We start from the raw sequence: 25,105 nt of genomic DNA, 5'->3' as shown, positions 1-25,105 counted from the left end.
TGCTCTTCATTGTGGTGCATGGGCTTCTCATTGTGGTGGCCTCTCTTGTTGTGGAGCATGGGCTCTAGGCGCTTGGGCCTCAGTACTTGTGGCACGCAGGCTCAATAGTTGTGGCTTGCGGCCTCTAAAGCACAGGCTCAGTAGTTGTGGCGCACGGGCTTAGTTGTTCCGCGTCATGTGGGATCTTCCAAGACCAGGCCTTGAACCCAAGTCTCCGACATTGGCAGGCGGGTTCTTAACCCTCTGCCACCCGGGAAGCCCTGTAGTGTTGGTTTTGCATTCAGGTAATGTTTTGTTTGTATTGTGTAGCAAAGCAAATGAATAATTTTAAATACTCTAATTCTGTTATCTGTTATGTCTCTGGAGCCAGGAGTCTCTGCGTGGAAGAGATAATTTGTAGATGTAAGTTAGAAGATTGGGTAAACACCCTGTGCTCCTGATTTTTAAGTACAATTATCAATATGAACTCATGAGATATTTTATCTTATAATGGTATATACATTATATGTATATATTTTTATACATATGTGTATGTATAATGTTAATCTGAGACTGTTTTATGTGTATTGTGGAATCAAGCAAATGAATATTTATGTGATATTTTAATTTTGACATTTCCTAACTATGTCTACCAAAAAGTCTCAGAATTGAGCAAGCCTAGTTCCCAGAATGTGGTCTTCAAATGCTGCTGACTTCTAAAAGAAATCAGGGATTCTTTGATAGATCTTTGATCCCAGATCTGGGCCATGAAATATGCAAAATGATCCTGGAATATTTTTATACCATATACGAAGGCAAGTATCAATAACTGTTAACTAGAGTCATGATAAAAGGCTTCAGGAGCCAACTTGGAGAGGCCCTAGGGTGACCAACTATGTCAGTTTTAGCACTGCAAGTCCCATGTCCCAGGAAACCTCTCAGTCTCAGGCAAATCAGTACAGGTGATCACCCTCAGAAGCTCCGATTGGCCAAAAATGGGACATTGTGAGCATCTATAAGGATAAGAGCTACAATGGATTGGCATCTTATATTATGTTTAAATCTGTGAGTTCATAATGATATCCAAAACAATGAACCAATTGTTCATCTTTGGTGGCTATTAGGAAAGCAGTCCTCAGTTTTGAAAACTGATAAAGCAGTAGAGAGAATCTGGCGTTTATTCTTACTATTCTGTATGAACAGTACCACTGGGTAAACTAATATAGATGAGGTAAAGTTTGTTCTCATAGAGATGTTTTATAAGCTAGCAAATAAAGGCAAAATGACATAACTAGAGTATCACCATTTTGTATTCATTATGCTGTAATAGATTTTTTTTTTAACAAATTTATTTATTTTATTTATTTATTATTTTTGGCTGTGTTGGGTCTTCGTTGCAGCACGTGAGCTTTCTCTAGTTGCAGCGAGTAGGGGCTACTCTTTGTTGCAGTGCGCAGGCTTCTCGTTGCGGTGGCCTCTCTCATTGCAGAGCACAGGCTCTAGGCACGCGAGCTTTAGAAGTTGTGGTGCACGGGCTTCAGTAGTTGTGGTGCGCAGGCTCTAGAGCGCAGGCTCAGTAGTTGTGGCACACAGGCTTAGTTGCTCCGTGGCATGTGGGATCTTCCTGGACCAGGGCTCGAACCCATGTCCTCTGCATTGGCAGACGGATTCTTAACCACTGCGCCACCAGGGAAGCACCTGTAATAGATTTTGACATTATCAGTGGCTGCTAACAACACAGAGAATCATACATATGTTATAAATACACTACTACCTAATGAATAAATTTGCCCAGAATATTAAACCTGTATCTGATGAAGCTGCCTACATCCATCTACTAAGGTATAAGGAATGTAGAAGACAGAGGGACTTGTTAAACTAGGGGAAGGCAATCAACTAAAACCAGTCTGTGGGAAACTGTGTAAGATAGATGATCCCGTATATTCAACAGATTGCAAAGGAAAAAAAAGAGATGCTAAAGGAACCCATTTAGGTTTAAAAAGGCAAAATTAGGACTTTCCTGGTGGTGCAGTGGTTAAGAATCTGCCTGCCAATGCAGGGGACACAGGTTCAATCCCTGGTCTGGGAAGATCCCACATGCCACAGAGCAACTAAGCCTGTGTACCACAACTACTAAGCCTGCGCTGTAGAGCCCACTAGCCACAACTACTGAGCCCGTGTGCCACAGCTACTGAGCCCACATGCCACCACTACTGAAGCCCATGTGCTGCAGCTACTGAAGCCTGTGCGTGTAGAGCCCACGCTCTGCAGCAAGAGAAGCCACCACAATGAGAAGCCTGTGCACTGCAACGAAGAGTAACCCCTGCTTGCTACAGCTAGAGAAAGCCTGCACGCAGCAATGAAGACCCAAGGAAGGCAAAAAATAAAGTTAAAAAAATAAAAATAAAAAGGGCAAAATTAAGCTACAGCATTTAGGTATATATAAAGCCATAAATGAAAGTAAGGAAGTGATTACCACAAAAACCAGAATGGTGTTTCTCTTGGTTAGGCTGGGGGAGTAGGGAGGATGGCTGGAGGGTGTTGTGATTGGTAGTGGGTACATGGATGGCTTCTGTAGTGGCAGACCTGGTTTTGTTTCCTGATCTGCATGGTAGTTCCAAGTTCATTTAGCTATAATTTCTTTTTTTTTTTTACATTTATTTATTTATTTATTTTTGAGCGCGTTGCATTTTCGTTGCTGCATGTGGGCTTCCCTAGTTGCGGCGAGCAGGGCCTACTCTTCATTGTGGTGCGTGGGCTTCTCCTTGTGGTGGCTTCTCTTGTTGTGGAGCACGGGCTCTAGAGCACAGGCTCAGTAGTTGTGGCGCACGGGCTTAGTTGCTCCAAGGCATGTGGGATCTTCCCGGACCAGGGCTCTAACCCGTGTCCTTTGCATTGGCAGGCGGATTCTTAACCACTGTGCCACCAGGGAAGCCCTTGCTATAATTTCTGTATGTAGTTTTCTGTATTTGTAATATCTAAATCTATATTTTTAAAGACTTAATTTTTTAGAGCAGTTTAGATTCACTGCAGAATTGAGACAAAGATATAGATTTCATATATTCCTTGCCCCACACATGCATAGCCTCCCCCTTAATCAGCATCTGCCACCAGAGTGGCACATTTGTTACAATGGATGAACTTACATTGACACATCATTATCAAATTCCATAGTTCATTCTTGGTGTACATTCTGTGGGTTTTGAAAAATGTATAATGATATATATCCATCATTATAGTATCATATGGAGTATTTCCAGTGCCCTAAACATCCTCTGTACTCTGACTCTTCATCCCCCCAACTCCTGGCAACCGCTGATCTGTTTACTGTCTCCATAGTTGTGTCTTTTCCAGAATGTGATGTAGTTGGAATCACATAGTATGTAGCCTTTTCAGATTGCCTCTTTCCCTTAGTAAACTGCATTTAAGATTCCTCTGTGTCTTTTCATGGCTTGATAGATCATTTCTTTTTAGTGCTGAATAATATATTTGATAATAAAAGTCTGAAATGAAAAATAAGGAAGAAAAGGAAATTGATTGGAGTGAAAGCAACTATATTAGGAAATGATGAGAGTTGCTGCCTTAAAGATTATCTAAGACGTGTTGACTGAGGATTTTTTTTATATGTATAAATTTATTTATTTTGTTTTGGCTGCATTGGGTCTTAGTTGCGGCGAGTGGGGCTTCTCATCGTTGCAGTGCGTGGGCTCTAAGCGTGCGGACTTCAGTAGTTATGGCACGCAGGCTCAGTAGTTGTGGCGCATGGGCTCAGTTGCTCCACAGCATGTGGGATCTTCCCAGACCAGAGATTGAACCTGTGTCTGCTGCATTGGCAGGCAGATTCTTATCCACTGTGCCACCAGGGAAGCCCGACTGAGGATTTTATTAAATGCTATTCTAAGATGATTTAACATGATCTGTTACTAGAGAGCCCCTGAGGTTTATTAAAAAGGGGGTGGAGTGCTGAAAACCGTTTCTAAGAAGGTAAATCTGGCAAGATGGATTTCAGTAAGAGACTGGAAAGCTAGCCGGGAGACCACAGTGTTAAGGTGAAGGTGATAAAGATTTGAATTAGGGTGATGCTTATAGGAATAGAGGTAGAATAGCCATTGTGTTATGCAACAGAAGAATAATCAGTAAGACTTGGTGACAGATAAAGTATGGTTAAACAGAAAAGCATTAGAAATAAGCTCAAAGCTTTCATGTTTGAGAACATATCCTTTATTGGGTAGGTACTGGGAATTCTGGAAGGACAGTTCTTGGTGATTAGATCTGTTATTTCTCCTCGTGATGTATTTAGAATCCAAGAGGAGTGATTGCTTGGGATTCTACATTCCAAATGGTACATCTAAAAATATAATTCTGACAAGCAAGAAACTGATAACAGTGGTTGTTTTTGGTGAGTGCACAGTTGAGACATAAAAATATGAGGATGACTTTTTATCTTCTAATCTTTTGAATTTTGAATCTCATGCTTCTATTACCTATTCAGAAAATAAATAAAATTTAATTAAAGATTAAGATGCCTAAATCTTCCAGTTTACAGGGAGAAATTCTTATTTGACATTCTTTTATTATTTTAAGTACTTCAGACTACAGTTACTTAGAAAAGCAGTCAGTAAAAAGTAAACATGTTTAATACTTGGCTGCCTTTGATATACATATGTTTGTAAGTGTGTATTTGATTATATGTTTGTGTATGTTGTGTGTGCATGAGTGTGGCTGTGTTTGGCTCTGAGGTGTATGTGTACTTCATTCAGAAAAAATGTTTATAGTTGAAGCCTCAGGGACCCTGTCTTCCTAGGGCTTTTAAATAGCTTTTTTTTTTTTTTTTTTTTTTTGCGGTATGCGGGCCTCTCACCGTTGTGGCCTCCCGTTGCGGAGCATAGGCTCCAGACGCGCAGGCCCAGCAGCCATGGCTCACGGGCCCAGCCGCTCTGCAGCATGCGGGATCCTCCTGGGCCGGGGCACGAACCTGCATCCCCTGCATTGGCAGGCGGACTCTCAACTACTGCGCCACCAGGGAAGCCCGGGCTTTTAATTCTTATTGCTACCAGTTAGGATTTTCCTCCTTACGTGGGAGATGTTCTTGCTTCTCATCCAGCTTCAGGGCCATTCAAAGATGGTGGTGATGAAGCAGCATAGACTGTCTCTCTTTTCTTTATTATCACCACTGAAGCTGAAGGTCATTATATATGCATTACTCCATCAGTCTCCCTTTTCATTCTCCCCAGGCAATTGCCCTGGATTGCCTCTGTAATAAAGCGTCTTGAAATACACAAATCTTTATTTCATGTCTTACTCTTTTGGATAGGTTAAGACCCACTATTGGATCTGGTAACAAAAAAGGGAATAGAGGTGACATATAAATGATAGGGTTTTTTTGGTTTGTTTTAATAACTTTATCTTTTACAATTTGTTATTAATAAAAACATTAGGAAATATCAGTAAGGGCATGCTTATTCTTTAAGATCTAGTGAAACTGGACCTTTTAAGTCTGTTCCCCTACGGACTTAGGAAAGAGAAACTAGGACTGGAAACAATAGGAAACAGTAGTAGGAAGCTAAGCAGCCGTAGCACAGTGGTTGTCAACCTTGGCCACACACAGGGACTGCATGAGGATATTAAAAGAAATACTGTTTCAGCTTTAATTGGTCAGGGCTCTGTCTTGCTTGGGCATTGGAACGTTTTGAACTTACACACTTGAAATTTTTTTTTTTCTTTATTTTTTTGGCCTCATCGGGTCTTAGTTGTGGTATGCGGGGGCTTTAGTTTCATCGCGCAGGCTTCTCTCTAGTTGTGGTGCTCGGGCTTCTCTCTGTAGTTGTGGTGTGCGGGTTTTCTCTCTCTAGTTGTGGCACATGGGCTTAGTTTCCCCGTGGCATATGGGATCTTAGTTCCCCGACGAGGGATCCAACTGGCGTCCCCTGCATTGAAAGACGGATTCTTTACCACTGGACCACCAGGGAAGTCCCCCTACATATTTGAATTTAATATGAAGTCAAGACTGAGAGCCACTGGCCTAGAGAAGAAAACTGGTCTACGACTGAGGAGAAAAGTGCTTAGGTTTCATAGCACCTCAATCCCAAATTCTCTTTGAGATAAATTGGAGCTTATTGTAAAATGCTGCTTTTTAAGACTGGTGATTATTTAGATTTCTGACTGATGGAAAACAAAAAATACATGAGTGAATTTTTAGCATCTGGAAAGAAGAGACAGATTCACATAGTAATAAAACTTCATGGATTGACTTTACTTATTTAACATTGCACAGGTTGCCTGTGATTTGCTTCGGAGAATCATTCGCATCTTGTATCTCAGTAAGAGACTCCAGGGACAACTGCAGGGGGGAAGTAGAGAGATAACAAAAGCTGCTCAGAGTCTCAGTGAACTTGGTAAGTCCTTTTGTTTTTTGATTCACTGGTTGAAGGAAATTCGGTTGTTTCAAGTTTTTGGTGATTATAAATTGAGCTACTTTAACATTTGTATACAGGTCTTATGTGAACCTAAGTTTTCATTTCCCTAGGAGAAATGTCCAGGAGAAATGCTGATTTTTAGGTGACAAGTCTCATGTTGGCATGGTGCCTAGAAGATCTGTTGAATTCATTTCTTCATTCATCATTCTTAAACATTTAGAGCAGCCTCTTGACCTTCAAGGGTGTCAGCAGTGACAGCTTTGAGTACTGACAGGTTGCAAGGTCTATGATGAAGCAGTTCATAATTTTTCAGGCAAAATTTTGAATACCTACCAAGTGCTTAAAGAACTACCTAACACCTGCATTTTAATGAGGCTTTGCGGTTTTCTTCTTTTCATTGGGTACCCAGTAATTTTTCTGAAGTGGATGTGTTTAGTGGAATTTGTACCTTTTTAGGTTCAGAAGGTCTTTGATTATATCCATCTTAAATATCAAGAGTCTCCTAATGCTTAGTAACGTGCTTTGAAAGTAGTTATGCCAAAAGAATATCAAAGATGTGCATTACATGTTCTTTTTGAATTTTCCTATATTTCAATTACATAGTCATACTGTAATGCTTATTCCCTGTTTTGACTAAGGAAATGTAACATCCTTCACAAAGCATGCTTCAACAACATTTCAATTTATAATGCTCAAATACATTGCTTAGGCACATCATGGGAATATATTGAACTTGTGATTTAGTGTGCTCGGAATATATTATATAAAAAGTTAATCTTAAAGCAGTGAGTAATGCTTCACTGTTTTTTCACAATATGTGCTAAATATAGAAGTGTAAAAATCTTAGTATCAGCTGTTATTTTTTGCTTTATCATATTTAATTTCTGTGCTCCAAAAAATAAACTCTCGAATAATAGAATCATTAAAAACAAACACAAATTATTCCAAGATTTATTATGTATACTTGTCATCACTGATACTCTTCCATAGTAAAAAGTTACTAGATTTTGATTATGATTATCATCTCTCCTAGAAATAACAGATGCTGTAATGCAAATGGTGATATCTTCTTTTTTTAAAAAAGGCACATTTTATTATTTATTTTGACATCCTTACTGGAGTATAATTGCTTTACAGTGTTGTATTAGTTTCTGCTGTATAACAAAGTGAATCAACTATAGGTATACATATATCCCCATATCCCCTCCCTCTTGCGTCTCCCTTCCACCCTCCTTATGCCACCCCTCTAGGTGGTCGCACAGCACCCAGCTGATCTCCCTGTGCCATGCAGATGCTTCCCACTAGCTATCTATTTTACATTTGGTAGTGGATATATATGTCAGTGCTACTCTCTCACTTCGTCCCAGCTTACCCTTCCCCCTCCCCGTGTCCTCACGTCCATTCTCTACATCTGCGTCTTTATTACTGTCCTGCCCCTAGGTTCTTCAGAACTTTTTTTGGTTTTTAGATTCCATGTATATGTGTTAGCATATGGTGTTTGTTTTTCTCTTTCTGACTTACTTCACTCTGTATGACAGACTCTAGGTCCATCCACCTCACTACAAATAACTCAGTTTCGTTTCTTAAAAAGGCACAATTATTAATCATAATGTTCTGTGTTGGTACAGTGCAGAGTATAAACTCATTATCCTTCCAGTGAGGCTTTGGCTTTACCCAAAGTTTTATAAATGTTAAACGATGACAAGTTGTTGAGAAAGTATAGTAAATTATGGAGTTATCTCAAAATGGATTGTGTTAATTTAAATTTTTAAAGCTTTGCAGATTATGTGCTATTCAAAAATTTCAAAGGCATCATGTCTTTATCATTCACCACTGTGGTTCAGTCTTGGCCAGTCCTGGCATTGATAATAAGGAGAAGCCAAGAGGGAGATAAAGTTTCTACATTTGGAATTAATGTTTTAATAAAAGTAATAATTTGGTAATCATTATTACAGTTACACATGTACACTAAATGCTGTTTCTGTGATTGGAGCATCTCTGAAATTATCAGTGTCTATATCTGTATGGTTCTGGCTCTCATTAGAAAGAATAAAATGATGAAGAGTAGCAGGCCCCTGAGATTAACTGAAAACCAATCTCTCAAACTTGAAAGGTCTTGAGGCTTGAAATGTAGTGACCAGATGAAATACATTGTCATCTGAAAGTTAATTATATTCTGAGGGACTTGGAGGGGAATGTCAGTGACTGCTAATGGATACCACTCTTTAGAGTGGTGAAAATGTTCTGCAGTTAAATAGTGGTGATTGTTGCACAACCTTGTCAATATACAAAAAAGCCTCTGAATTGTATGCTTTAAAAGGTTGAATTTTATGCTTTGTGAATTATATATCACTTTAAAGTTATATATCAATTTAAAAAGTATATTCTGGTGCCTAGTGATGATTATGCTGGTACCTTTTCTTTTTTTTAAAATTGAGGTCTAAGCGATATACAGTAAACTGCAACATATTGAAAATGTACAGTTTGGCAAGTTTTGACATGAAACCATCACCAATATTAAGATACATAACTATCGCCCCCAAAAGTTTCCTTATGCCCCTTGGTAATCCCTCCTCAGGCATTTATGGATCTGCTTTCTATTACTATAGATTGGTTGGCATTTTAATGAACTTTATGTAAATGGAATCATACAGTTTGTGTTTTTGTTTGGCTTCTTTCAGTCACCTTAATTATTTTGAGATTCATCTATGTTGTGTGTATCAATAGCTCATTCCGTTTCATTGCTGAGTAGTTTTCCATTATATGGATATCCCACAGTTGGTTTATTCATTCACCTGTTGATCGATATTTGAGTTGTTCCTAGTTTTTGGCTATTACAAATCAAGCTGTTATGAACATTCATATACAGGTATTTTTATGGACATATGCTTTCATTTCTCTTTGATAAATATGTAGATACAGAATGGCCAGATCATATAGTAGATGTATGTTTAACTTTGAAAGAAATTGCCCTGGTGTTCTACCTGAAGTGTATGAAAACTGCACTTTTTCTGCATCCTTGTCAACACTCGTTATAGTCAGTCATCTTAATTTTAGCCATTCTAATAGGTGTGTAGTAGTATCTTGTTTTGAGTTCACAAAAAAAAGTTTGTAGAACTAATACAGGAGTTTAGCAAGATTTCAGGATATATGATCAATATACAAAAATTAGTTTTATTTCTTTTTTTTTCTTTTTTTTGTTTTTGGTTGTGCCACATGGCTTGCGGGCATCTTAGTTCCCAACCAGGGATCGAACTCATGCCCCGTGCAGTGGAAGTGTGGAGTCCTAACCACTGGACTGCCAGGGAATTCCCTTTATTTCTGTATAATATTAACAAGCAATTGGAAGTTGAAATTCAAAAATACCACTCATAATAGCATTGAAAATATGAACTACTTAGGGTTGAATTTGACAGAAGATACACAGTTGTATACTGACAACTAGAAAACATTGTTGAGGACAATTAAAAAGACCTAAATAAGTAAATAAACATTGTGAATTGGAAGACTTTATAGTGTTTATTAATATGCCCATTTTCCCTAAATTGATTTGTATAGATTCAGCACAGTTACAACCTGCATCCCAGCAGGCTTTTATTAAAATTGACAAACTGATTTTAAAATTCATATGGAAATGCAAAGGATCTAGAATAGCCAAAACTTAAAAAAAACCCCAAAAAACAGGCACAGTTGGAGCATTAACCATACCTGATTTGAAGACCTGTTACAATGACTTATACTAATCAAGACAAAAAGATAGACAAATAGGTCAATGGAATGGAATAGAGAGCCCAGAAATAGACACACACATGTAAGAATAACGGATTTTTGACACATTTAGTGGAGAAAAGAGTCTTTTCAACAGATGGTACTGGGAAAATTGGATATCCATATGTATAACAGTGAACTTGTATTTATACCTTACTTCATATAAGAAAAAAAGAAAACTGAAAATGGATCATAGTCCTAAATATAAAACCTAAAACTATAGAACTTCTAAAGGGAAACGTAGGAGAACATTTTTATGTCTCTGATTTTGAAAATGATTCCTTAGATATATAACCCAAAGCACAATTCTCCCCGCCACACACAAATTGGTAAATTAGACATTATCAAAATTTAAAACTTCTGTGAGCGATGCTGCTAGAAGAATGAAAAGACAAGCAAGCCATAGACAGAAATGTTTGCAAAGTGTATATTTGATAAAGGACTTGCTTCCAGAATATATAAAAAACTTTCAACATTGGTAAGAACACAAACAACCCAGTTAAAAAATAGGCAAAAGATTTGAACACACACTTCACCAAAGAATATACGTGAATGGCAAATATGCATATATGATACTCAGCATCATTAGGCATTAGGGAAGTAAAAATTAAAATCATACGGGTGTCTTACTGACAGAATAAGCAGAATTTTTTTAGTGCAGACTTATGTGTAATTTTTCATGCATATTGTTATGTATGATTAAAAAATAAAACTATATAGTACAGATTTCAGGATTAAATTATATCACATTGATTTATGGTTTTTCTGCAAGAAAAGTCTTGGCACTAGATGCAAATTTAGATGGGCCTTACTAAATTTGTAACATTTTTTGAACATTAGTTTAAGATGATACACTTAAATCACATTTAAGTTATACCATGGTTTATATATAGTGAATGTATTTTATGTTGTGTGGTGTGACAAAAAAAAAAGTAAGTATATCCTCCATTAATTTTTACTGTGTATGGTCTGTCCTCTGAGTTTTATAATTTTGTTGCTAAGCTGCAACAAAATGTTTTTTGATGGTGATACATTAACACCGTGTATCATGAGAAAATATTTTTCAAATTTATCATAGAAGCATTTTATGAAATATTTTTTATAGAAGGAAGGGATAGTCTAAGTTTGTTTTATCCACTAATGTTCTTATTGTAACTGATATTTTCTCAATCTGATAAAACAATACTTATATGCAAACATTTTTGATTTATGCATAGGTGGGAAAAAGTATGATTTACATAATCTTTGCCACGTAATAGGTGATCGATAATTAAGGAACTAATGAATTTTTTTTGAGATGTCTGTAAGATGATGTAGTTGGTGAACATTGTATTATTTCAAGCTTTTAAAAATTGTTTATTGATAGGAAAATTTGTAAATATGCCATGTAACCATTTCCAGTATTAAATTAGGTCTGAGATGACTTCTTTTTTAATTGAAGTATAGTTGATTTGCAATGTTGTGTTGGTTTCTGGTATACAGCAAAGTGATTCAGTTATACATATATATGTGTATATATATATATTCTTTTTAATATTCTTTTCCATTATGGTTTATTGCAGGATATTGAATATAGTTCCCTGTGCTATGCACAGTAGGACATTTGTTGTTTATCTATTTTATATATAGTAGTTTGTATCTACTAATCCCAAACTCCCAATTTATCCCTCCCCCACCCCCTTTCCCCTGTGGTAACCGTAAGTTGTTTTCTATGTCTGTGAGTCATTTTCTGTTTCATAACTAAGTTCATTTGTGTCATATTTTAGATTCCACATATAAATGATATATGGTATGTCTTTCTGTTTCTGACTTACTTCACTTAGTATGATAATCTCTAGGTTGAGATGACGTCTTAAATGCATTGAAAACATACATAGGTTTTTGTGACAACTTCAGCGTAGCAAATTCAGTATGCCTTTTTTTTTTTTTGCGGTACGTGGGCCTCTCACTGTTGTGGCCTCTCCTGCTGCGGAGCACAGGCTCTGGACGCGCAGGCTCAGCGGCCATGGCTCACGGGCCAAGCCGCTCCGCGGCATGTGGGATCTTCCCGGACCGGGGCACGAACCCATGTGCCCTGCATCGGCAGGCGGACTCTCAACCACTGCGCCACCAGGGAAGCCCAGTATGCCTTTTTAAACCTACAGTGTAATCATATATGATGATAAACATCTTCAGTACCTATGTTTGATTTAGATAGTCTCTAAATTACTTACATATGTGACCGGATTCAGCTACCACCAGGTCAGGGTGATGCTGTGCTCAAATCCAGAATAATGGGTTTATGCTTAGGTATGGGATTGCCAGTGTGGAGACATAAGCATATTAAAATTACACACCCACAAACCCTCTTTTTTTTTAAACTAATTGAACTTAATGTTATCCAAATTTATATTTAACACATAATACCCATACAGCATTTATGATCGTATTTTTTTGGTTTTATCTTTCATCACATAGTGTCAGAAAATGAGGATTAATATCCAGATAAAAACAAGCAGCTTACTTTTTGTAAACTTTAGTATATTATTTTTCATACATTTCAAAGTTACAGTAGTATTTTTGGATATATATTTTATTCCATATGGTCAGGTAATGTTTATTGAAGGTCTGTAGTTTACCTTACTGTTTGTCACCCCCTGCTGGACCATTCATCATTGTTTGAGAAAAATTAATTTAGTGTAAGGTTCTTCAATCTAGTAATGTATCAAATTTTCAATTACTCGGCTCTAAGGGCTTTATTTTCTATTTGGATGCTTAAGCCAATACTTCTCTTTTCCATTCCAGTACATGTAAGTTTTAAAAATTGCAGTGTATCTTAAATGAATATAAACAATGCTCCAAATACAGGCTTCTTATTGTATTGACTTTTTACTGATTATTTTATTGATTGTTCCTAAAAAATGGTGTCAGCGTACTTCTAGCGAATTGCAGCTTTGAGTCTCTAAGTCTAATATTTTGGGGAAACATTAGATGGGCTGTTTTACTTTTTATTGCCATTATACTTGATTACTTTATGTATAAAAATTCTAAATATGTTAAACAGTTTTTATCCGTCTTTGGTTTAGTAGATTGAAATTGGCTATAGGCTAAGTTAAAAGGGTTCAATGTAAATTTATGATTATAGGTATACTTATAGAACTTTACATTTTAATACCATGTAAACAACAGGGCAGGTAGGCAGGCATGATCTTTTGAGAGACATGTTTAGTAAAATAGGATGCAGTTTTAGTCATTTGTTTTAATTTCTGTGTTAGGGACTTGAAATCTGTCAATAAATGAGAAATGTGTTTTTCTACCGTATCTAATTGGAAGATAATGCTGATGTTACAGTTTTATTGTCACAACTAGGAATGTATTCAGAGGCCAGTGGTGACCCCCCAAAAGTTGTCTTGTGCCTCTCTGAGTCAGTCCCCCCACCTCCAGCAAGAACTTTTGTTACTAGAGATTTCATTTTGCTCTTTCTTGGATTTCATATATGTGAAATCATACAGGAATCATACATGGAATCATATGTGGAATCCATCTTTTTTGGATTTCATATATGTGGAATCATTCGTTTGATGAGTAGTATTCCAGTGGATGTGTATGCCACAATATATTTATCCATTCAGCTTTTGATACATATTGGGTTTTCAACTTTAGACTATTGTGAATAAAACTGCCATGAACATTTATTTTCAGTGCCCTTGGGTAAATACCTAGGCGTGGAATTGCTGGGTCATCTGGTAAGTGTTATGATTAACTTTTTAAGATTTGCTACACTGTTTTCTTTCTTTTTAAACTAATAGGTAATTTTATTTTTACAGTAGTCTTATATAGCAACAGTATTAGTTTGCTGGGGCTGCCATAACAAAATTATCACAGACCGGGTGTCTTAAACAACAGAAATATATGTTTTCACAGTTCTGGTGTCTGGAAGTTCAAGATCAAGGTGTTCATAGGTTTTTTATTTTCTGAGTCCTCTCTCCTTGACTTGCAGATTGCCACTTTCTCTTTGTATCTTCACTGGTCTTTCCTCTGTGCTACACTTTTCTAAAATGGTTGTAACATTTCCACCAGCAATGCATAAGAGTCCCATTTGCTTTACATCCTTCAGTGCTTGTCATTGTAAATCATTTTAATTTTAGCCAGTCTCATAGATGTGTAGAGGTATCTCTTTATGATTTTAATTTGCATATACATGATTACAAATCATGTTGAACCTGATTTTGAATATTTATTTCCCACTTCATTTATCTTTGTGTAGTGTCTGTCCAGATCTGTTGTCTTTTTTTTTGAAAGACAGTATGAATTTACTTTAAAACTGTGGAACAAATATTACTAAATTACTCAATTCAAACTGGAGTGCATTTTCACCCCTAAGTGCTTCGGGACTAAGCTATCCCATCTCCTTTTATTAACTCTTGTCTCTTACAATGTCTAATGATGACAAAAGGTTAAATTTGTGTGCCTAACCCAAATGTGTGGGATAAGATCTGAGCCTTGGATTGAAGTGCATTTGATTCACACAAAAATAAAAAATGGCTAAGAGGGTTCAATAAAAGACAATCTTGTGAAATACAGGGTAACTAGACTTTTGCCCTTGTTTTAAACTGGGTTTGTCTTCTTATTGAGTTGTGAGAGGTCTTTTATATTCTGGATACAAGTTTGTCACGTGTGTGTGTGTGAGTGTGAATGTTTTTTGTGAATATATGTGCATTGTCTTTTAATATTCCTAGTGGTGTGATTTGAGCAGAACGTTTTAATTTTGATGAAGCCCAGTGTACCTTTTTCTTTTTTTTTGGGAGGGGGGTGAGTTTTGTTTTATAGTTTGCACTTTTGGAGCCCTATCTAAGACAATCTTTTCCTGTCCTACAGTTGCAAAAAATTTCTTCTACATTTTTTTCTGGAAGTTTTAAAGTTTTAATTTTTGTGTTAAGGTCTATGATTCATGTCAGGGTACTTTTTGATATAATGCAAGGGAAAGGTTGAAGCTTATTTTTTTCCATGAAGATATCTAATTGATTCAGTGCCATTTGTTGAAAAGACCTTCCTCTCTCCACTGAATTACCTTGGGGCTTTTTTAGAAAATCAATTGACTCTATATCTGTAGGTGTATTTTTGAACTCTATTCTGTTCCATTTATCTATGTGTCTGTCCTTATTTCACATATCTTTATATTTTGATTACTGTAGCCATCTTGAATTTGCATTTAAAGTCTATTTCTTTGTAGATGGAGTGTTCTTGAGTCTTGCTTTATTATCTGTTCTTTTATAATTTCAGTTTCCTTTTGTTTGGAGTGTTCATATATATTTTTACTAGTTATTGATATGGTTGGATTGAGTTTGCCATTTTGCTATATTCTATTTTTATCATCTTTTTTCTTTTGTTCCTGTCTTTCTTTCCTGCTTTTTTTCTTTTGTCCTTTTTTCGTAAACCATTTTTAAGTGTAAAATTCAGTGTTATTAAGTACATTCACAGTGTTGTGTCACCCTCAACACTATTTCCAGAACCTTTCCATCATATCCCAAAGAGAAACGCTGTATTCATCAACCAGTAACTCCCCATTTTCCTGTTTCCCCAGTCCTTGGTAACCTCTGTTCTACTTTTTGTCTCTGAATTTACCTATTTTAGGTACTTAATGTAAGTGGAATAATACAGTATTTGTCCTTTTGTGTCTGGCTTATTTCACTTAGCATAACGTTTTCAAGGTTCATCTGTGTTGTAGCGTGTATCAGAACTTCATTCCATTTTTTATGGCTGAATAATATTGCATTGTATATCACTTTTTGTTTATTCATCTCTTGATAGACACTTGGCTAGTTTCCACTTTTTGAAAAGGCTTTTATAAATAATGCTGCTATGAACATTGGTGTTCGAGTATCTGTTTGAGTCCTTGTTTACAGTTCTTTTGGGTATATATCTAGGTGTGGGATTTCTGGGTCATATGGTAATTCTGTGTTTAACAGTTTAAGGATCTGCCAAACAGTATTCCACCGTAGGTGCCCTTTTTACATTCCCACCAACAGTGCACTAGAATTTGAATTTCTCCACATCTTTATCAACCCCTGTTATTTTCCTTTTTGTTTTTTTAAATAATTGTCACCCTAATAAGTGTGAAGGTAACATCTTAAAGTTTCGATTTGCATTTTCCTAAAGACTGGTGATGTTGAACATGTTTTCATGTACTTATTGACCATTTTATATCTTATTTGGTGAAATGTTTTTTAAGTCTTTTATCCATTTTAAAAACTGAGTCGTTTGTTTTTTGTTGTTGAGTTCTAAATATATTCTGGATACTAGTCCTTGTCAGCTAAAATATTTTTTCCCACAAATATTTTCTCCCATTCTGTGAGTTGTCTTTCCACTCTCTTGATAGTATCCTTTGATGGAGAATTTTTTATTTTGATGAAGTCCAGTTTATCCAATTTTTCTTTTGTTCTCTGTGCTTTTGGTGTAATACTTAAGAAACGGTTGCCAAATCTAGCTCAGTGAAGATTTCCCCCTTGTTTTTCTTCTAAGAGTTTTGTAGTTTTGGCTCTTCAATTTAGATCTTTGATCCATTTTGAGTTAATTTTTATATGTGGTGTAAGGTGGGATCTAGCTTTATGCTTTTTGCATGTGGATATCCAGTTTTCCTCACGCTGTTTGTTCAAAACATTATCCTTTCACCACTGAATGGACTTGGCACCATTGTCAAAATTTAATTGACCATTTACGTAACTCTTTATTTCTGGGCTTTGTCTTCTATTCCATTGGTGTATGGAATATGTATCATTATGCTGGTACCATACTGTTATGATTACTAAAGCTTTGTTGTAAGTTTCAAAATTCAGAAGATCAAGTCTTCCCACTTTGTTCTTCTTTTTCAGAAGTGTTTTGACTATTCAGTATCCCTCGATGAGTTTTTCTATTTCTGTAAAAAAATGCCTTTGGGAATTTTATAGGGATTGTATTATGTCTGTAGATCATTTTGGGTGGTATTGTCACCTTAAAGTATTAAGGCTTTTAGTTCATGAACACAGATGTCTTTCCATTTATTTAGATCTTTAATTTCTTTTGGCAGTCTTTTATAGTTTTCAATGCATAAGGCTTTCAGCCTCCTTAATTAAATTTATTCCTAAGTATTTTATTCTTTATAATACTTTTGTAAATGGAATTGTTTTCTTTATTTTTGAATTGTTCATTGCTAGTATATAGAAATACAACTGATTTTTGTGTGTTGTTGATTTTGTGTCCTGAAACTTGGCTGAATTCATTTTTTAGCTGTGTGTGTGTGTGTGTGTGTGTGTGTGTGGTCTTTAGGGTTTTCTACATATAAGATCTTGTCATCTGTGAACAGAGATAATTTTACTTCTTCCTTTCCACTTTGAATGCCTTTGATTTATTTTTCTTGCCTGTTTGTGCAGGCTAGAACTTTCAGTACTTTGTTGAATAGAAGTGGTGAAAGCGGACATCCTTACCTTGTTTCTGATCTTAGGGAAAAGCATTCAGTCTTTAATCATTGAGTATGATGTTAGCTGTGTGTTTTTCATGTATGACTGTTATTATGCTGAGGAAATTCTCTTGTATTTCTAATTTACTTAGTGTTTTTATTGCAAAAGTGTGTTGAATTTTGTCAGATGCTTTTTCTGCATCAGGATGGCCATGTGGTTTTTTTCCCTCTTCATTCTAGTAATGTGGTCTCTTGCTTTGATTTTTGTATGTTGACCTATTCTTGTATACCAGGGATAAATCCCACTAGGTCACAGTCTATAATCCTTTTAATATGTTGTTGAATTCAGTTTGTTAGTATGTTGTTGAGGATTTTTGCATACATATATATGGGGTTTTTTTGGCTCTGCCGCATGGCTTGCAGGGTCTTAGTTCCCTGACTAGGGATCGAACCTGCGCCCTTGGCAGTAAAAGCATGGAATCCTAATCACTGGACTGCCAGGGAATTCCCGCATCTATATTTATAAGAGATATTGGCTTGCAGTTTTCTTTTCTTGTAGTGTCTCTGTCTGGTTTTGATATTAGGGTAATGCTGACCTAATAGAATGAGTTAGGAAGTGTTCCCTTCTCTTCAATTTTTGGAACAGTTTGAGAAGTTTTTGGTATTTATTCTTCTTTAGATGTCTGGTAGAATTCACCAGTGAAGCCATCTGGTCCTAGGCTTTTCTTTGTTGGAATTTCTTGTTTTCTTTGTGTTAATAAGATAGTTCTGTGTATTCCATTTTATTTTGTCTATGAACTTTTTAGCTGTAAGTTTATATTATTTTTGCAGGAATTCCTAGGGATTACAACATGCATCTTTAATTTAGCACAATCTACTTAGTGCTTATGTTGAATTACTTCAGGTGAAATATTAGCTGTTTTGAAGTCATTGTCTACTAAATCCCTTGTATGAGCCCACTTGCAGAGTCAATTTCTTTGATCTGCCTTTAAAATTTTTTTTTCATGAGTATGGGTTATGTACATCTGTTTCTTTGCATGTGGAATAATTTTTTATTGAAGTATAGTTGATTTACAGTATTGTGTTAGTTTCTGGTGTGCAGAGAAATGATTCAGTTATACATATATATATACATTCTTTTTAATATTCTTTTCTGTTATGGTTTATTACAGGATTCTGACTATGGTTCCCTGTGCTATATAGTAGGACCTTGTTGTTTATTTATTTTATATATAGTACATAGTTTGTATCTGCTAATCCCAAACTCCTAATTTATCCCTCCCCCACTTCCTTTCCTCTTTGGGCACTATAAGTTTGTTTTCTGTCTGTGAGTTTGTTTCTGTTTTATAAATAAGTTCATTTGTGTCATATTTTAGATTCTGCATATAAGTATCATATGGCATTTGTCTTTCTCTTTCTGATTTACTTCACTTAGTATGATATTCTTTAGGTCCATCCGTGTTGCTGCAAATGGCATTATTTCATTCTTTTTTACCAAATAGTATTCCATAGTGTCTATATACCACATCATCTTTATCCATTCATCTGTCAATGGACATTTAGTTTGCTTCCCTGTCTCGGCTATTGTAAATAGTGCTGCTGTGAACATTGGGGTGCATGTATCTTTTTGAATTATAGTTTTCTCCGGATATATACCCAGGAGTGGGATTGCTGGATCCTATGGTAACTCTATTATAGTTTTTTAAGGAACCTCCATACTGTTCTCCATAGTGGCTGTTACCAACTTACATTCCCACCAACAGTGTATGAGGGTTCCCTTTTCTCCACACCCTCTCGCACATTTGTTATTGCTAGGCTTTTTAATGATGGCCATTCTGACTGGTGTGAGGTGATAACCTCATTGTAGTTTTGATTTGCATTTCTCTAATAATTAGCAGTGTTGAGCATCTTTTCATGTGCCTGTTGGCCATCTGTATGTCTTCTTTGGAAAATTGTCTATTTAGGTCTTCTGCCCATTGTTTGAGTGGGTTGTTTGTTTTTTTTGGTTTTGAGTTGTATGATCTGTTCGTATATTTTGGAAATTAAGCCCTTGTCGGTCACATTGTTTGCAAATATTTTCTCCCAATCCATAGGTTGTCTTTTTGTTTTGTTTATGGTTTCCTTTGCTATGCAGAAGCTTCTAAGTTTGATTATGTCCCACTTGTTTATTTTTGCTTTTATTTCTGTTGCGTTGGGAGACTGACCTAAGAAAACATTGATACGAATTACGTTAGAGAATGTTTTGCCTGTGTTCTCTTCTAGGAGTTTTATGGTGTAGTGTCTTATATTTAAGTCTTTAAGCCACTTTGGACTTATTTCTGTATATGGTATAAGGGTGTGTTCTAACTTCATTGATTTACATGTGGCTGTCCAGCTTTTCCCAACCACTTGCTGAAGAGACTGTCTTTTTTCCATTGTGTATTCTTGCCACCTTTGTTGAAGGTAGGTGTATGGGTTTATTTCTGGGCTCTCTATTCTGTACTGTTGATCCAACATATGGAGTAATTTTGGGTTGAAAACTGGACATTGTGGATAATATATTTGTCATTTGAGATTCTACTGTGTTCTCTGAGGATTGTTTTTTGTTGTTATTGTTCCAGCTGGCAGTTAAGTTCTCTGATCTCAAGCTACACATTCTTTCCCCTGTACTGTGTGGTCTTCATCTCTGCTCAGTTCTTCTGGTTTATAGCTATTGCTTTAGTAACCTGGTACCTGATAGATAGATCAGCCCTGTACCTCTGTAGTTTAGATGTCACCAAGAATTTTGTCAGAGTTGATACTAAGATCATGGGCCTCAGGTTTTGTGTATCTTTTTTTCCTTTAGAGTTTCCTTCCTAAATTTCCAGTTGCTCTTTCAGCTCTGAGCTCTGTCCTGTGACACCTCAAGTTATAGTAAGGCCCCAGCTTTCTGCTGCTTGAGCTGTGTACTGTTTGGGGAAAACCATCAGTCTAAAAACAGCAGTAAACTCACATGGCTTGCCAGTCTTTTACTGGTAGACACCCCTCTGATTTTTGCTTGCTTTTCCCCATCCTCCTGGATCCTCCCTTCTCCCCCTCCTCCTGGGTCCTCCCTTCTCCCCCATGTGTATATTTTAATGGTAAGCCAGGGATTTGGGTCTTGCTCCTGCTGTGGCTCTATTCTTTTTAGGATTTTTCTTTCTAAATTTATAGTTACTCTGTCTTAATTCGTGTTCTCTACCATCTCTGGACTGTAAATCTGTATTTTTCTGCTGCAAGAACTGTGGGCATTGGAATGGGAGTTGATGGCGGTAATGGTGGTCAGTGCCCTTAGGCAAAAAACGCCAAACTTGGAATCCTTACCCATTGAAATTTATATATTTCAAATGTAACCCTTCCTTCCCTATGTTCCTGCCTTTGATCACTTTCCAGGGCCTTCAAATAAGTGTGTTCTTAAAAATGGCTAATCTAGGTTTAGAAATTATCTGCAGGAAACTATGCTTGACCAATTTACTCTGCCATTAGTGGAAACTAGACTAAAATAATTCGTATGTGCCTTTTGCGCATATGCACTCAAAGTCCATAAAATCAAATGAGCATTGTAAATTTGAATCACTTTGATAAAAATTTCTGTAGGTTGAGATTCCAAACTAATTTTAGTTTTTAAATATGCTTAGAGGTAATGTTCAGTGCAGACTTGAATTTTATGTATATAAAATCTCTGTATTCCCAAAGATTGAATGGATACAAGAACGTTTCATAGAGTCTAAGTAACCTTACAGACTTAGAACAATAAATTTGCCAAGGCACTTTATCATTACTTTGCCTTTTGTAGTCTACTGGTATTAAAAGTTATTACTTTGTTTTGGAAGGATGACATTTTGTGGAAATTTTTACTTAAAGACTAAAATCAGTTTTATGGGATCTTTTTTCTCTCTGTTCATCTATTCTCTAAGGCAAGTCTTTTGTTTACTTAGAAGAGCAACAGAAAAATTATACCCATAGAAGTTATTCTTTCGCTTTTCCAAAACTAGTTTAAAGCAGCAACACCCTTTCTTTAGTCTTCAGATATATTTAATATGGGGATTCTAAGATTCTGGCTGGTTGTCTTGCACTCATGGGTCTTATTACCATTTTAACAAATTCATTTTTGTTTCTGTGATAGAAAAAGTGTCATGGTTTTCAGAAAACCTCATCTAAGCCTGTGTGTCTTCCAGTGTGTCTTTAGCTTTGTGAGAAGCTTTCTTCCAGATAAAGATTTGTGGAACATAAAGAAAGTGGACAGAGAGAGAGCCTAATGGTAGAAACCAGTGCTATTTTACAGTGAGAAATATAGTTAGCTTTGAGTAAGTTGTTAATATATTTAGGTGTTTTTCCATTTAAAAAGAAGTAAGGATTTAATGATAATGTCTACTTAAATTGATGGATTCTCTGATAGTAGTAGTATTTGATGAAGATTGCTTAGCATTTTGAACTGTTTTATCCTAAGAACTTTTCTTCTTTAGCCAAAAGGTGGTGACATGCTCTTTTGTTCCTCGCTTCAAGTCAGTGCAGCTCAGCATGTGGTGTTGTATGGTAAGCACAATAGTGCGCCCCCTCAAGGATATTCTCATCTTAGTCACTGGAACCTTTGAATATATTACCTTATGTGGCAGAAGGGACTTCACAAATGTGATTAAGGTTATGGACCTTGAGATCGGAGATTAGTCTGGATTATCCAGATGGGACCATTCTAAATACTTGAGTTTATAAAAGTGAAAGAGGAAGGCAGAAGAGTGAGCCAGAGAGCTGCAATGGTAGAAGAAGAGGCAGGAGAGATTTGAACCGTGAAAGTACTTAACCTGCCATTGATGGCTGTGAAGATAAAGGAAGGGACTCATGGACATGCAGATGTCCTTTAGTAGCTGGGAACTGTCCCCAGCTCACAGGCAGCAAGGAAATGGGGACCTCAGTGCTACAACCTGAAGGAATTAAATTCTGCTAACAAATTGAATGAGCAAGGAGATGGTATCTCCCTTAGAACTTCCAGAAAGGAATGCAGCTATGCCAACACCTTGATTTTAGCCCACTGTGACTCATTTTGGACTTCTAACCTCCAAAACTGGAAGATAATAAATTTGTAGCTTTCAGGCCTCTTAAGTCTGTGGTAGCTTGTTCTGGCAGCAAATAAGAAACAAATGCATCTATACCATATCAGCTACATGGAAGGAGGATTCTTTGTGTTTTGGAGGAAAGAGAATGGCTGATCTGTAAAGTTCTGCCCTAGAAAGACATTAGAGTCAAAACAAAATAAAATACAGTGTTTTAATGTGTCCTGGTTCTCCTCAAGAAGAAAGTGCCAGAGTTATATGTCTTTTTATTGGCAGGAAACATACCTTTTTTATACACAGATATGAAATGTTAACTAATATTTTTAAAGTAAACAGCTGTAATGGGATAGGGCTTATAAAGTATCCTGCATACTCTTCTGATATCATGGCTAATTATACATTTTTTTCCCCTGTTGCTGTTAAGAAACAAATAATGGCCTCAGGCCAATTTAAGGTTTTACAGGTAAATAATTTGGGAGTACAAGAAAACTACTTTTTATTCTAATCAGGTTTACATATTCAATTCTCTGCTGATACATATGTTTTAAAACCCTACTGTGTGCTTGTCTCTAAGACTGTTTCTGTTTTACAGTTATGTTCATTCTTGGTCTTCGGGATGCTTGTAGGATGTTATTCCAGATCTGGTTATAGGCATGTGATGGAGCCTGGTTATGAGCCATAGTTACTTAACTTCTAACAGAAATAAGAATAATATTTAGTCAGGATCTCAATACAGGAAGAAAAATGTGAACAGAACATTTTTCATAGAATTTCCTAGTAAGGTTAGTAGTTCAAAATCTTGTTCGTTTTTATCATTTATTTATTTATATTTTTGTTGTTGTTTTTGCGGTACGCGGGCCTCTCACTGTTGTGGCCTCTCCCGTTGCGGAGCACAGACTCCGGACGTGCAGGCTCAGCGGCCATGGCTCACGGGCCCAGCCGCTCCGTGGCATGTGGGATCTTCCCGGACCGGGGCACGAACCTTGTCCCCTGCATCAGCAGGCGGACTCTCAACCACTGCGCCACCAGGGAAGCCCTCTTGTTCGTTTTTAAACTGTGTTCTGAGAAATTCGGCTTGGTCTTCTCCATAAATACTGAACAGTGGTAATTGCTGGACAGAGGGTGGAGGAGAGAGAGAACGTATTGTTTGTTTTTTTTAAAATAAGGTTTGGGGATACTTAAGAACAGACATCTAATTGATGTGGAGACTTTCTCCCTAAAACAAAGTAATGAAATTGATATTCTAGAGTAGGTTAAAATGTAGCAATGAACATAAAAACTGAAAAGGAGTAGCTGGGAAGACTTGTACTGAGGATAAATGATTTATGAACAAATTTTGTTGAATGGGCACTTGCAGGCTAGTTATTTTAATGTAATAACTAGAAAAGCACAGTATACACAAACTTTTCTTCCATCAAAGTAGTATTCACTTTATTAACATTTTAGAGACTTCAGAATGTCATAAAATTATACCATAAAGTAATGTAATTGTTCCTGCTATGTAGTTTGTGATTAAGAGACAGGAGAACATAGGCTTTGAAGCCATCTAGAGCTTGATTTAAATCCCATTTGCATCGCTTCTGCTAACTGTGTGAATATCGACAAGGTAAATTCTCTCAGATTTCAAAGGACTTTTGGGTAGATTTAATGAGACAAAATTATAGATTGCTTTCAACCTTGTCTAGCATATAGTAGGTCCCTCCAATATTGCTTTCCTCTTATCCTTCTTTCTTTAGAAATAGAACTAAAGGATGAATTTATATATTTTGAAAGTGACAGTGGTTATACGTCATCATATGTGGTCGTGTGTTCTACTCTTATATGTACAAAAATGACATCTTTTTTGTTTTTTCTTAAAAAATCGCATAATATACATTTCTTGTGTATTTTTTCTGGTAACACAATAGTGAAGTATTACTATGAAGATATTCAAGTTCAAGTTGGGCACTGATGTAGAATAAACACAGTAAAGTGAAAATCAGATCTCAAATACTGAGACGAGAAAAAGTACTTTTTGAGGAACTACAGTAATCAATACATAGTGATTTTTTTGGTAACTACATGACATAATTGAATTGAAAATACATTAAAAAAATAAAATTTCAGAAAAATGATAAAAGCTGTCATTGTTTGCTTTGTGGCAAGTACTGTGCTAAACACTGTATATATTTTATCTCATTGAGGTTTCACAACAGCCTCTGAGGTAGATGTTATCATTTTGCAGTTGGGGAAACAGAGTCTGGATGAGACAAGTAACATTCCTAGGATCACACAGCTAGTAAGAAGAGGACTTCTCCTTGCACTTATTATTTATTTCTTCCACTTGTACTCTGGTGGAGGTGCTAATGAGAACCAAAAAGTGCTCTAAGACAAAAGAATTGTGTGAAGTTGGGACTTTTGTAAATTTTGGGTAGAGGCTGTAACAATATTATTTGTTAGTGGAAGTTGAAGGACTTGTACAGCTTAAAAGCAATTAAAAA

At 36.4% G+C, this 25,105-nt stretch overlaps 1 protein-coding gene across 1 annotated transcript in view; it reads left to right on the top strand.

Annotated features, from left to right (window-relative positions):
- The window catches only part of COG5 (component of oligomeric golgi complex 5), a 285,669-nt gene that overhangs the window by 38,961 nt on the left and 221,603 nt on the right, over positions 1–25,105 (top strand). The window contains exon 6 of the mRNA XM_082661812.1: positions 6,254–6,374. Coding sequence (XP_082517938.1) covers positions 6,254–6,374 — 121 coding nt within the window. The remainder of the gene's footprint in view (positions 1–6,253; positions 6,375–25,105) is intronic.

The sequence above is a fragment of the Grampus griseus genome, assembly GCF_964374135.1.
Source record: "Grampus griseus genome assembly, chromosome: 9".
In the NCBI taxonomy this organism is placed as follows: Eukaryota; Metazoa; Chordata; class Mammalia; order Artiodactyla; family Delphinidae; genus Grampus; species Grampus griseus.
Note: the sequence above shows the minus strand (reverse complement) of the source record. Positions and strands in the feature narration are given on the sequence as shown.